Raw genomic sequence first — 13,743 nt, 5'->3', positions numbered from 1 at the left:
AGAAACACCTGAAAAGATCAGACAAATCTGAGAATGGGAACTCAAAAGGAGTTTTCCTGGCTTGAGAGAAAAGGGCAGGAGGAAAAGGTAAGGATGAGAGCTGTCTGTATCTCAGTGCTCAGGCCAGTATGCCATTGAGAAGTGAGGGGGCTGCTTGGGTGTTGTTTCTCAGGTTGTACTGGCTTCTCAGAAGGGACGAGGCTCTGGCAGCCTATGAGGGAGGGTTAGGTGGTGAGTGGCCTCTCCCTGTAATCAGGATATTTTGACCCTGGAGGAGCGTGGGCAGAGAGCGGACGAAGAGCCAGGCATGGCCACTGTCTAAGAATGCCTTTGAGGACTTTATCCCTGCAGGTAACCCCTTTCTTCAGTAACAGTGCTTGAATGTAGAGGTGGAGAGGAGGAAGGCAAGGAAATCACAGATTCCTGCAGTGGAGGGAGTCAAGGGAGAAAGGCTTCATCATGGCCTCTCAGGGGTTGGAGGGTCCAGGGTGCCTGGAATCCCTGTCTCCTTCCTGGCTGCTCAGGGCCAAGAAGGATCTGGTGATGGGCTCAGTTCAACACGCTTCTTCCCTATGCACCTTCTGCCACCACCCCACCACCCCTCCGCCCCCCAGTCATGGCAAAAAAATGACCCCTCTGCACTTAGCTCAGTGCTTCCATTGTGAGGCATGCAGTGAGTGACCAAGTGTCCCCAGTTGCCCATTTCTTACCCTCTGCTTTGTCTTTAACAAACTGGATGGAGTTCAACTTCTCTCCTCCACACAGGACCCTGAACCGGCCCCCAAATCCAAGCAAATACTATAAACGCAGAACATGCTTTCTTTACAGTTTATCCCCCAAATTGGTGGATCACAGAGACACATTTCTTCTCAAACCAGCTGGTCACACCGTGGTTTACGCCCTCTCATCTGACCAACTTTCCCTACTGCTTATGCCCCTAACCATACAAAAGCCCGGTTTCTGTTTGATTTTGAGATGCTTGCAGATTTGTGAGATCAGAGCTTTCTCCCTATTGCAATAGTCTTTCTTTTTAATTAAAGTCTGTCCCTATGTAAGTCAGTCTGGATTTTTTTTTTTTTTTTTTTCCCTTGACATTAGTGTGTAGCTGAGAGTGATCCCGGGTAAGTTTGAGCCCCACTGCTGGGGAAGGAAGTCTTGGGGCGGGGGGCATTTGTCTTTCTCTTCAGAATGGCGAGGAGGCCAGAAAACCACAGCTCTCTCTTCAACTTTCCGAAGAAGAATGAATTTCTAAATAAGGAGGTTTGAGGCTTGCGCTGTAGGGGCCGCTGGCTGGGCAGGGGAATTGCTGGTTGAAAACACCGTTGCGATCACAGCTAGGAGCGAGGGGTGTGCTTAGGAGCGGTTTTCGAGAGGACAGCCAGGAGTGAGGGATGGGACGGGCGAGGTTATGAGTGGAAGGTACGTGAAGAGTTAGTAGAAATCGCGCTCGTGTGGGCAAGCTAGATGTGGCGGAGGTGAAGGGGAGTCGCTGAGCCTCAGTACCCCGAGGTCCTGGAGCGGCGGCAGCGGCGGCTAGAGCAGCAGCCGCAACAGCGAGCGGGACGGAGTTAGGACCGCTCGGAGCGCCCAGGTCTCGAGGTAGTATAAGGTTTGCAATCCTTCCACTTGCTGGCAGTTGCAGAAGATCTGCTTTTAAGTGAAACGTACTTGCCACCCCTCCAAGGGCTGCAGCTTCCCCCGGCTTGCTTCCTTCTCTTCCCAGGCCCTCCCTTGCGCTCACTCTTTGATTCGTACTCGCCCCTAAGTTTGCAGAGAGCTCGCTGCCGGCTCGGAGCCGGGTCCGGCCAGGAGCCGCGGGCGGGGTCGGGAAGCCAGTGAACCGCAATCCAGAAGCATCGTGGGCCATGTATATTTCATCAAATGGACTTTGGGTGCGTCGCGTCTCGCAACCATCAACGCTATGTGCAGTGACATTTCTGACTTGAGTGGAGGAATGCGCGAAGGAAGCCCGGACGAAATTGGTACTAGAGGATCTTCTTGGCGCCAATGCTAATTGTCCTGATTTATGTCCCTTCTGACTAAGCTCAACGTCTTCGTCTGAAATACAATGAAACCTGTGCCAAGCGGGGTAGAACCACCGGGCCGCTGGTTCTGATCCCCGGGAATCAGGAAATCGTCCTGCAGCTTAAAAAAAAAAAAAAGGATAGAGGGAAAAAATAGAAAAAAAAATCCCTCAGTAAAAGTTTAAGGCGAGAAGTGGCAGAGGCAGTGGCGCGAGGAGGCGCGGAGGAGAGCCGGCAAGCAGAGGACTGGGCTGGCAAGACCTCCCGAAGGCTGCGATTTCATTATTAATATCACTACATTTTTGGAAGGAGAGGCACCTTTCCCATCTTCTCTTCCTCTCCGCCCGCCCCTATTCCCTCCCCCTCATCTACCTGTCAAAGTCACTGATCTTTTGCATTTCGGAAGAGGACGTCAACGGGAAGGAATTCCCCCTCTCGGCTAGGGCTCCGAGAGGGGGCTGCGCGCGGAGGCTCCCACCACTCCCCGGGGCCGGAGGCGAAGGTAATTAAGCGGCGGGTAGTGGCGGCCGGGCGCGGGGCTTCGGGTCCGCTGGGTCTTCTGCCGCCGCCGGCCAGGCGCAACCTGGACCCCGGGGGGTGCGGCGGCGGGGCCGCGGCGCTCGGGTCCACACCCCTAGCTCTCCCGCTCCGCCCGCTCTGAGGAGGCTCGGCGTAACAGCCGCCGCCCGCCCAGCGCCGCCCGGGGCTCCGCTGCCGAGGCCGCCGCCCGAGGCGCACCAGGCTGGGCTCGGCCGCCGCCCCGCGCCGTCGGCTGGGTTCCCGCCGGGCGCCTAGCGAACGGGCCTCACGGTGAGTGCCGCCGGCTTCCCCCTCCCGCCGCGACCCGCGCGTTCCGCCTTTGCCCCTCTCCCCGCCGGCTTCCTCCCTCCCTCCCCCCGACACCCCCCCTCCGCCCCCCCGGCCCGCCGCGCAATCCACGGGCGGGAGGGAAGGCTCCGGGTGGGCGAGGAACTTTGTGAAGCGCCTTGTGGAGGCAGCGCGCGCGCGCACACCCCGCACACTCTCACACCCAGACACAAGTCTTCCTGGTGTGCGCCCCGGGCAGGTTACATGTGTGTTTGTGCTGTACTCAGTGCCTGGACTCACAGCTCGCTCTCCCCCCTCCCCACCCCCGACACCTGACCGCACACAACGCATCGGAGGGTTCTTTTTTTCTTTTTCTTCTTTCTTGCTTTGCCAGTTGTCCTTGCTTGGGGAAAAAACTTGCCCTCTTGCCGGCCCTGTGGAGCTGGTGGCCACACTGAGCTTTTGAAGTTCCTTTCTTTTAATCTCCTTTATTGGTGTGAGATTAAAGCATTACTATCCCATGTCGTGCAGCTGGGGAGAAGGGAAAATTGAAAGAGGGAAAGACTTGGTGTAGGAATGCTGTCTGGAATATTTTCTCAGGGGTTGATGGATTCGGCTAGAGACATTGAATTGCTCTCCTGTATGGATCTGTGGATATCTATATATAATACAAATAATACTGAATATTATTGGGCCCAAAATAACCAATTAAGTGATTCAGACACGGGAAAACTTAGATAAGAGAAGAAACTGCGCCCTCTGCTGTTTATTTTAGTAACCTCGCTCGGACTTTTTTTTTTTTTTTTCTTCAGAAATCCACTCAGGAGGTTGTCATTTTACAGGGCAGGGGAGGAAAATTGCTAGCGGAGATTTTAAGCAACTTTATTTGGAAAAGCTGGAGGTAGCGTTTCCATCCTCGCATCGGGTATAGATTTCCAGAGAGTAGAGGCTTTTGTTTCCCACTTCCTCCCCCATTCTTCCCAGGGAATGGTAATGGAACCACTCATTATCATAACAGTTTGTCAATCTTTGGAATGGAAAATTCTGAGTAAGATTCAAAATTCCACTAAACATATGGTGGATCTGGCAGTAGATTTGCTCTAGAAATAAGGCCCTATTTTATGACTGAAAATACTAAAAGTTTTCTTATCTTAGAGAATTGGGGAACAAAACAGAAGAATCTTCTAATAAAATCATTTATTCAAATACACTTAATGGTTCAGCTTGTTAGAAAAAAGTTTTCCAGAAATTTTCTTTTTCGCAGTAGGGGCAAGGTTTTTCTGATTTGTCTAGTCCTTGAGATCATATCTAAAAAAAACCTTGGGGAATTAACAACCCCAGGTTTCATTAATTAAGTATTTTGAACTGTAACTTTGACTGCCTTAAATGCTCCCCATCCCTTTTCTCTTTGGCAAAGGAAAATCAGCACCATAACTGTTCAAGATTCTTTTGGAAGATAAGTAACTTTCAGTTTTTCATTAAGATGAAATTTGGTTCTTTGCATGTGGATCAGCTTGCAAAGAAACAATGTCTCAAGTAGTTCACACAGCAGGTTGTCCTAGCTTAACATACCTAAGGGATCTATTTTCCTTTTCTTTTCTGGGTGCCATGAAATAAGGTCTATTTCACCACTGAAGACCAACATGAGGGAATTCAAAATTCCATAGTTGGCTATTAATTTGGTGATACTTCCTATTGTGAAATTTTAAAAGGATAATCTTAATATTTTGTAAGAAAACAGTTGATCTTATATGCACATAAGGCTGTTTTTCCTATTTTTGTTTCGTCAGCTTTCACTGGGTAGGTGTGCTAAAATGATTCAGGTTAGGTTTTTTAGGAGGAAGCTAATGTATTTTGCTGTTTCCTTTTGTATATTTGTAAGTGGTGCATATACTTGTCTTTGCCTCTGTTATTATTCTGAAAAAACATCAAGTAGTAATGTTAAAAAAAAATTAAACTATTACACGTTTAGTTGATATGCTTTCTAACTGTTGTAAGGATTTGTAGAGAGAGTTTTAGAGTTACAAAAACACCAAGTCACTTGGAAAGAAATAAAATTTCATACAACTCAGAAAATTAATTGTATGTTAACAGAAAAACGTGTGTGTATGAATGTGTGTGTATAGGTCAGTAAGAGATTTAGCATACTTTTAAAAATAATTTTATCTTCAGAATCCAGAGTTTTGTTTCAAAACTTTAGGTGGGTGTAGATTTTCTCAAATATGTATTCGAAACCTTGGATTTCTGAACTTCGGTACATGACAATGAAAGATTTGTTGTTCTATATTAATGAAATAGCATATTTATTCTAGACTTAGCTGATTCTGAAATAATTTTATGTATTATCCCATCCCCAAACATCCTGCAAAATATATGCTATCTAATTTCCCTAATCATTAGTCTCTTGGTGAAAACAGAGATCTTCCAAATCCTAAGGTGTGTTATTTGGTTTTATTAAGAATCTCATGATAGGCAGTTGCTCATAATACCCAATCAAGTATGAGTAAAATATGCCAATGATATTGCAGTACATGTTAAATTCCTTATATCTTGAAAGGCAGTTAAAAGGATAGAAGCAAATTAAGATGACTCCCATCTCCCATTAAGACGACTAGAAAATGCTTTCTTCACAAATAAATGCAAAGAGCATTCAGTATATGTTAAGTATCTCATCTAGTCAATCTCGTTATGACAGTGTTGGAAGCTGCTAATTTTGATAGGTTATGGAATTTGGATATGTCTTTATCTCCTTATATTTTTCACTCAATGGAATATGATTATAGTCAATGTTCTTTTTGTTCCTTCCCATTCAGAAACATGCATATTTATAAAATTCTTAATGTCTATGAGGAATGAGTCAATAGCTGTCTATTTCAGGTGCCCCTGAAGAGCTGAGTATTTATGGAATAAATAGCCTACTATCACCACCCCCTCCTCCTAGCGAGATTATACAGTAAAACAAATGCCGAGAGCCAGCTAGAGTTAGTGGATTTACTGTCAATATTTTCCTCTCTGTTGATGAAATTGTCAGTTGTTTTTGGAATGTAATTGTCTATAGTTTTGATCATTGTTACTTCCATGTAATGTTTAGGAGGCTTCTTTTCTAATGAAAGAAAGGACCTGTGAAATACCTTCTGCAAAGTTAACCCAAAGTGGAAGGGAATTAGCTACAGAATCCTGGAAAAAAGATATGTTCCTTGTATGCAAAGCCATTTTATAGCCCATTTTAGTCCAGATCAGTAACATATATCAACTTGAGGGCATGATGTAACTTTGTATTTTCACAGCGGCTTTGCAAATTTATATACCAGTCAGAGGTCTATGGAGTACTCATGGCATATTAATGGGTATTTCTATCAAAGAGGACTTCCCAGAACTTTAGTGCACAGGTAGAGATGATAGCACTATTTGATTACAGTGAGTTCCCAAGGTTCGCAAAGTAAAGAACTAGAACCGGGGCCGCGCACAGCTCTTCTGAAGCTGCTCACATTTACGTGATACGAACACCTGAGACAAATTCAAAGCCCACGTTACTTGGCAATTAGTTCAGTTATGGGCAAGAAGGGATTGGTTTAGTATATTAAATCCCCAAATATGTCATTGACTGTCCTTCTCATAATTGGTTTGCCTGGCTATTTGCTGTGATGACCTAGCTTTTAAGAAGCTATTGGTGATTTTAACCTAGTTGAAAGCATAGCCAGATGGGAACTGGTGCCATTAGGTAAGAGAGGTTAAGGGGTAAATAATATCCTATTTTAAAATCATTTTACTTTCTTTGAAAACTCCATAATTATACTTTAATAGAAAATTCCTGATTTTGACAGAGGCTTCTTTTCCATTGTGTGTCATGGAAGTTCACAGATTTAATTTCTTTCTAATTTTAAATTAAGAGAATTTTCTTTGAAATGTATGTGGCACGGAAAAGTAAGGCGATCCTAATGTGAAGGATCCGCACTAAGTGATGCTACAAACATAAAAGTTGGAATGAAATCAAATAATTATGTTAAAGAACAACTTAGTGACCCTCTCCTCCTGATCTGTAATATGCTGTGGTCAATATCTTTTTCTGTGTCAATGGGAGCTCATTAAATGTAAATTCTGCAGACTGACTGAGCCATGCCATATTAGTGCTTGCCAAAGCTTGAAATTTTTAATATATTAATAATATGTCTGTAATGTAATGGAAAACTGTTAATCACAACTGGTTATGTGCCAGAAATTTAAGCTATAATTGGCTGCTTCTTGTCAAGAATGTCTGTCGCACAGCCCTGCAACCGCCTAATATTCAAATGTCTTGCACTCCTTTGCATTTTTCTTTGTCAGTTTCCTAAATTCAATCAATGATGTAGTCCATAATTCTGTGTAATGACCATCATTATAATTCTGGTGTACTTTAATGAGAATTCGTTACACTGGGGTTGCTGTTGTGTCAGGAAATAGTAACAGGTTCCCATACATTTCCCTAGTGTCCAAATTTTTAACATACATATATACGGTCATCCTTTATTTTGTGATTCAAGTGAGGCAAAAGGTGGATGAAGACAGTAGCCAAGAATAAATAGATTAGGGGGATAGTATTTATTGATTAAAAAATGTGACGATTAATCTCAGAGAATTCAAATATATACTTAAGGTCATATTTAAAAAATAATATTAAAAATTAGCTTGTAGTGCTCACTCATTTCAAACTCAAAGCAGTTCATTACAGGTCTTCAAGAGTGTGTGGTTCTTGATAAGTAAGTTGTTATGTATTTGAAACTAAGAATTTAAGTTAATAATTTCTGGTGTAGTAGATTTTACACTGCTTCAGTTATAAGGCCTACTTTTCCCTCCCCTTCATCCCCCCCCAAAAGTGTTTGTTCTTATTATAATAAAGTAGTAAATGCAGTTGAAAAATGCATCTAGAAAATGTAAATTTATATTATTTTAATACTTTTCGGATTATTGTCAAAATGTCTGCTGTTTCTGAAAATATCAACTTAAATTACTAATGAATCCCAAAAAAGCAGAAGGCTGTAGTAGCCACAACACATGCTTCTCTGTGATTTTTTTTTTTTTATGGTTTAGATTTCAAAATGTACTCAACACTATATAGTCTTTACAAGAAAGTGGCAGATTCAAATCTGTAGTTTATACATGTTTAGACAAACTGCTAATTATTGCTTCATAGTAACTCAAATATTCAACACTTTTCCTAATAGAAAATATCACAAATTACAGCAGTATGATAACATTTTATGAATTGAATATAATGAAAATTGCACTTGTATCCATAAAGCAATTATTATAAATTACTTTGCTATGGAAACACAATTCAGCCATCTGTTGGCATTTCATAGTCTCTGTGGCTTAGTTCATTTTAAGATGGTACATTATTTAAATATAGTGAATTCCTTTTATAAGATTTTGTGAGGATAGTGAACTTCCATATTTAAACTGCTTAGTGTGAATTGAAGGGTCTATAATGGTATTTCCTAAAACTGTAGGCTTTTTTGTCCTTTTACATTTAAAAAATAGTTAATTATTGGGACTATGACAATATAAACCAACTAATTAAGAAAATACACTTTTCTTACACCTGGATTCCAAATATTATAGTTTGGATTTAGACAGTGATTTCTAAAGAGAAAAGTTGCCAGTTAAACTCACCAATGACTTGTACTCATAGTTATGTAGGCTGTATTATCAGTTAACCAAAAGTACTTTTAAACAGTAATTTTTATTTTCTCTTAGAATTAGTGCCATATTATTCTGCTTCATGGCCTGTTAACTCACCCTCAGCTCCTTTTATATGTGCATTTTAAATTGTGCGTTTTACTACAGAGCTTTTAGTTTTAAAGCAGCATATAATATTCGCCTTTGGGACAAATTCTCTTCTTCTGTTACAGAAAGTAACTGCAAATGCAGATGTAATAGCTATAAAAAGATATAAGAGAATAGAAAATTCTTACGAAAAGAAAATTTGTTCCTCTGGTTTTATTTTTGAATATTTTTTCAGGGAGCCAAGTTATCTTTACCACTAAACGCAACTAAACAAAAGATGCTAAATTCTTCCAATATAATGAGCGAATACAAAGGGACAGGCTCGTGCCAACAATGCCGGTTTTCACTCCAGTTAACAAAAGCTAAGAAATGTGCAAGGAATTTGTAGATTTTTAGGGTCTCTTTGCTAAGAGACAAAAGGCATAGAAGTAGTTATCACTTCTTTGTCATTGTTATAAAAGCGCTCATTTCCCCCATTGTACTCCTGGAAGATTTTCCAGCACTGCAATATCTGAGACATGTTTAAATCTAGCTGCTTGCTCTCGGTTTTGTCAAGATGGAAATATAATTTTTGAAGCGAAAACCTGTAACTCACCTGGAACACAAACATCTGTCTTTGTTATGGAAGTGTTAAATCCTTCATTTCAAAATTCTCCCCAATGTGAATGATTTCTGTGGTTTGCTCATTCTAGCAAAGTAAAGGTTGTCCATATTACACCAATTTGCTTCATATTGCATCAAACCTCCCAAATGGCAACATATCATACATTTTGTAATGCATTGATTATGGGACAATAACTCTTATTTTTATTGTTTCTAAAAGGGTGTTGGTGCCAGAAGAAAAGAATGATTGATGGGAAGCAGACACCGAGCTATAGACACTCATCCTTTTGCTTCAGATACTGATACCTCAGTGCGCCTGAGCGACCCTTATGAGCGGTGAGCATCTAGGATCACTCAGGGTTATTGGATGTACAATAGGAGAGCCATCATTTTGCTAAGTCATTATCTGCTGCTGGACATCTTTTACAAAAACCAAACTAGACCCAAGTCTAACAGATACGTTCTAAGACAATGAAAAAGCTGCAAGTTGTTGCTAATGCCTAATGCACAAGTATGCTAGGTTTCCACCAAAGTCCTCAATATACCTGAACACGTGCAATATCCGAATCCTTCACTTTTAGTTTTGGAATCTACTTTGAAGTCTCATCCTCTTTTTTTTTTTTTGTTAAAGATACAAACCTACCTACGTATAGACGTACATGTATATGTAAAATAGAGACCACAGATAAGCAAACCCGGCTTTTGTTACCACGAAGATTGCCAAGAATTTAGAGATGTATTTGTCAAGATTCCTGTCAATTCATGCCCTTTGGGTTACAGTGTCCTCAGTGATGCAGCCCTACCCTTTGGTGTGGGGACATTATGATGTGTGTAAGACTCAGATTTACACAGAAGAAGGGAAAGTTTGGGATTATATGGCCTGTCAGCCGGAATCCACAGACATGACAAAATATCTGAAAGTGAAACTGGATCCTCCGGACATTACCTGTGGAGACCCTCCTGAGACGTTCTGCGCAATGGTGAGACAACCTTTTTGAATAGAATATTTCATGTTAAGTGTGGGCATGTTGTATATGCATACAAATGTGTTAAGTGTAAAGACTCAACTCAGGTAATAAGCTGAATCTGCAAGTGGCAGATCTGTGCTAAACAGGCTAGCTTCATTCTCAGTGGAGGCCTGCACCACCTGGAATTACAGTTTGCACAGTGTGATTGATGCACTGGAACTTACCTTCCTGCAAACCAAAGGTTTCACTGAGACAAGTGTACTGAATATAAATTATAAAAAAAAAAAGTCCACTGAAGTTTAAATTTCAGATTGGAGATTGGGAATATGATTAGGCTATATGTGATATCATAAGAATAAAACCCATTGGTAAACCAACTTTAAAAACACAAAGGTTTCTTCACATACATATTTAAATTAAGGCTAGTCCCATGTTCCATAGTTCAAGGCTAGAGTAGATGTCCTGGTTTTCCTCATCAGAAAACTGCTATGGTTTGGAAATCCTTGGTTAGGAGACCAGTGAGAAGGGAAGCAGAAGAGGAGACAGGGGCTAAAGCCTCATGAGAAGCTTTTCCAGAAGAGTCTTATTTGTCAACTTATGCAGCCTCTTGTTTACAAGGGTTGTGGTTTTCCATAGAAAAGTTTGGAATATGGAAAACATGTTTATTGAAAAAGTAATGATATGGAGCATACAAATTCAAATACTCTCCTTTTGATAAGCAAAGTTAGATAATTTGTTGTTTTCATAGTATATATAAGTCTTTTTCTGAGTGCAAAGGCAAATGGGATGTGAAAAGGTAATATAGGAGTGACAAATTGAATTTTCACTAGAGATGTTGCTGAAAATATACCCATAAGGTATTCGTAAAGAGTTTGGTGATTGAAATGATGTAAATCAATGTGCTAAAGAATTCAGACAGTGTGTTCATTTGGTTTATGTTGTTGTTGTCTTTTATTATAGGTGGTCTTTATTTGATACAGGAACTGTTGTGGTCCCATTTTTCACCACGTAACAGATGTAATCGTATGGCAGATTTTAATAGTATCCTTACCTGACTTTATTATCTTGAACTTGGCCTGGCATTTTCCGGATAGTAAAACTATTAATCAAAGTAGCACCTGTTCACAGTCCCTAGTGAGTTCAATTAGCATAAGATCATCTTAGACCTAGCACTGTAGAAGAGGTTTTGTAACAGGAAACAGTTCTGAGCACTAAACAGTGCTTTCACCTAAAAGCTAAGGGCTTGCCATTTTTCAGAAGTGCCTTTGGGGACTGGTTTGAATTATAGTCTAAACCTGATTTTGCGGAGAGTGAGAAAAAGAGCTTGGCTATTAGGTGTCACTATGACTAAAGTGCTCTGAAAGACTAAATATTTCAAAGAGAGGACCATCCCTCTGGGTAGCAGGTATGTGCTTTGCAAAGAAGTTGCCTTTTAGAAACCAGAGACTTCCAGAAGAGGAGTTTATTCAAACACGTTAGGAAAACTATAATAAATCTGTAAAAGAGCAGGGACATTTTTTGGCTTTATATAAGGTTTTTAATAATCTCTCATAAAAGGTCAAATTTAAGATCTCATTGCAAATCTGGGGGTGAAATTGCTGTTCAGGTGACAGGTTTGGCCCAGAACTCCTTAGCAGAGGATGAGTTCTGGGCCAAATCTTCGTATTATTAAGAACACTCTAACTCTATATATTGGTTTGCATGCACTTATAGCAATATGCCTCTTCTGGAATTGTTTAATAATTTACAGATCTAAGTAAAAGAGCAAAGATCCTTTTTCACAGTGCTGTTTGTACTTGCATAGGCCCTGTATGATGTGTTCAACATGTGATTTGAATGTGCAGCTTCCCTGGTGTCAGCCTCTGGCAAGAGAACGCTTGCTCAGCACTGCTTCTGTCCGTCATGTTGAAGGGTTTACTTGGGGTCTTTAGCATGCCTCTTTCTCCCATCTTGAGTGGGAAAGGGTACATTATAGAGCTTCTCATGCCTGACTTTTACAGTGACATGGTCTAAGGTCCTTAAACAAGCCAATTCCTACCAGTTTACTGGCTAAGTGATGTTAGAGACCAAAAGAGAAAAAAGTGAAAACGATATCCCTCAGCTTTCTCAAGTGCAGTGATATGTGTACTTTACATGTTTATGTGAAACTCCACAGGACAGTGTTTTAAAAGGCTACATCTTACTGTGATACAGATATTCAGAAGTCTTGGTGGGTTTAAGTTTGTCATTGGACAGAATTGTTTTCCATGGGAGAGTGTGAGGTTTGTGAGATGTTACCTATCAATGCTTAATTTGGACTCCTTAATATACATTTGATTGGCATAACAGGTTTAATAATCTGTACTTTAAATACGTAGTTTGAGACTATTTGTATGCATATTATATACCAAGTCAAAGATAGTGACCTAATATAGCAGCACTTCCTCTCTGCAGTTTTGTATTTTCCATAAAACTCTTTAGTGTAAGGTTTCCTGACACAAGGCTGTAAAGCTGTTTCAGGATGCTGTCATATCAGACCTGTTTAGGTGCTCCTTAGCCCGAGGTCTAATGGGAATCCATCAAGTCATTTGTGTTATGACTTTCACATTCTCCCCTCCTTGACACACGCATCCATACCTGCTCCCGCAGAGTCGTTATGGCCTATTACATCAGGGCAGCTGCCACATAAGCACAATCACTGCTTAGCCCTGATATGTAAATGTTTGCTGCAAAATGGTTTCAGTAATCACCTGCTCAGCTAGTGACACCCTTATTAGCTGTGACTACAGCAGTTCTGAGCACCGAGGGGACATTTGGTCAGAGAAATACCCTATAATTCCCATAGCCAATTTATCTTATATAAAGTTGAAGTTCATCGGCAATGCACTGAGAGTTTGTATTGCTGCTTTTTGCATTGCCTCCATCATTATATGCCAGTGACCATCCATGAATGCTACATTTACTTTAGAGTGAAATTTTAGGGAAAAAGGACCACATGATTCCATTTAACAGTAGATATCTGTTTATTAACCTGGATAGCCTACTTAATAACTCTTTAATATCTAGTGATTTTAAATTTTTGTATAGTAATAGTACCAGCATTTTAAACATTAGTTTTATGGGAGGTTCTGCCATTTCTACTTATGATAGTGAAATAGGGGAATAGAAATAGATATAGATATACACATATACATATATATGCATGAATTTTGTATATTGAGGCCATACATTTTCTTTTTAGTTTAATCTGATATATTCCTTGTAAGTTGTCGATGGCTAAAAGAACTCTGTTTTTGTTAAGGGGGAAGAATCTGAAGGGTAGAAGATGGTTAAGCATTTTTTTTTAGGCTGACATAACATGTTAGTATAGATCATGTCCTTCCTTCAGCCACGTAAAAGCTTCAGGTAGCACAGCTTTGTCAGAAAACACAGACCATCTAGTGACTAGAATTTGTTTCAATTTGCATAAAGAGCAAATAGGATGATCTGAACCTGTGTGTAAAGCTGAAGTGACAACACAAAGTTATGACTTGTTCTTTGTGTTTAGACAAACTTAGCTGTCATATCTCCATGCAACACCCCAGTGGCTTAAAAATGGC

General features: G+C 40.8%; 1 protein-coding gene across 4 annotated transcripts in view; it reads left to right on the top strand.

Annotated features, from left to right (window-relative positions):
- The first annotated feature begins 2,440 nt into the window (after positions 1–2,440).
- NTNG1 (netrin G1) overlaps positions 2,441–13,743 on the top strand; it is a 327,350-nt gene continuing 316,047 nt past the window's right edge. For 2 of the 4 annotated variants that reach the window (XM_082452307.1, XM_082452308.1), the window contains exons 1-2: positions 2,739–2,834; positions 9,418–10,177. In XM_082452307.1, coding sequence (XP_082308433.1) covers positions 9,932–10,177 — 246 coding nt within the window. In that variant the 5' untranslated portion in view covers positions 2,739–2,834; positions 9,418–9,931. Of the gene's footprint in view, positions 2,527–2,738; positions 2,835–6,501; positions 10,178–13,743 lie in introns of those variants that run through there. The other 2 variants (XM_082452305.1, XM_082452306.1) reach the window with 2 other exon arrangements.

Source organism: Balaenoptera physalus (genome assembly GCF_965194825.1).
Source record: "Balaenoptera physalus genome assembly, chromosome: 1".
NCBI classification, from domain to species: Eukaryota; Metazoa; Chordata; class Mammalia; order Artiodactyla; family Balaenopteridae; genus Balaenoptera; species Balaenoptera physalus.
The sequence above is the reverse complement of the archived record's forward strand: the minus strand, read 5'-3'. Positions and strand labels throughout refer to the sequence as shown.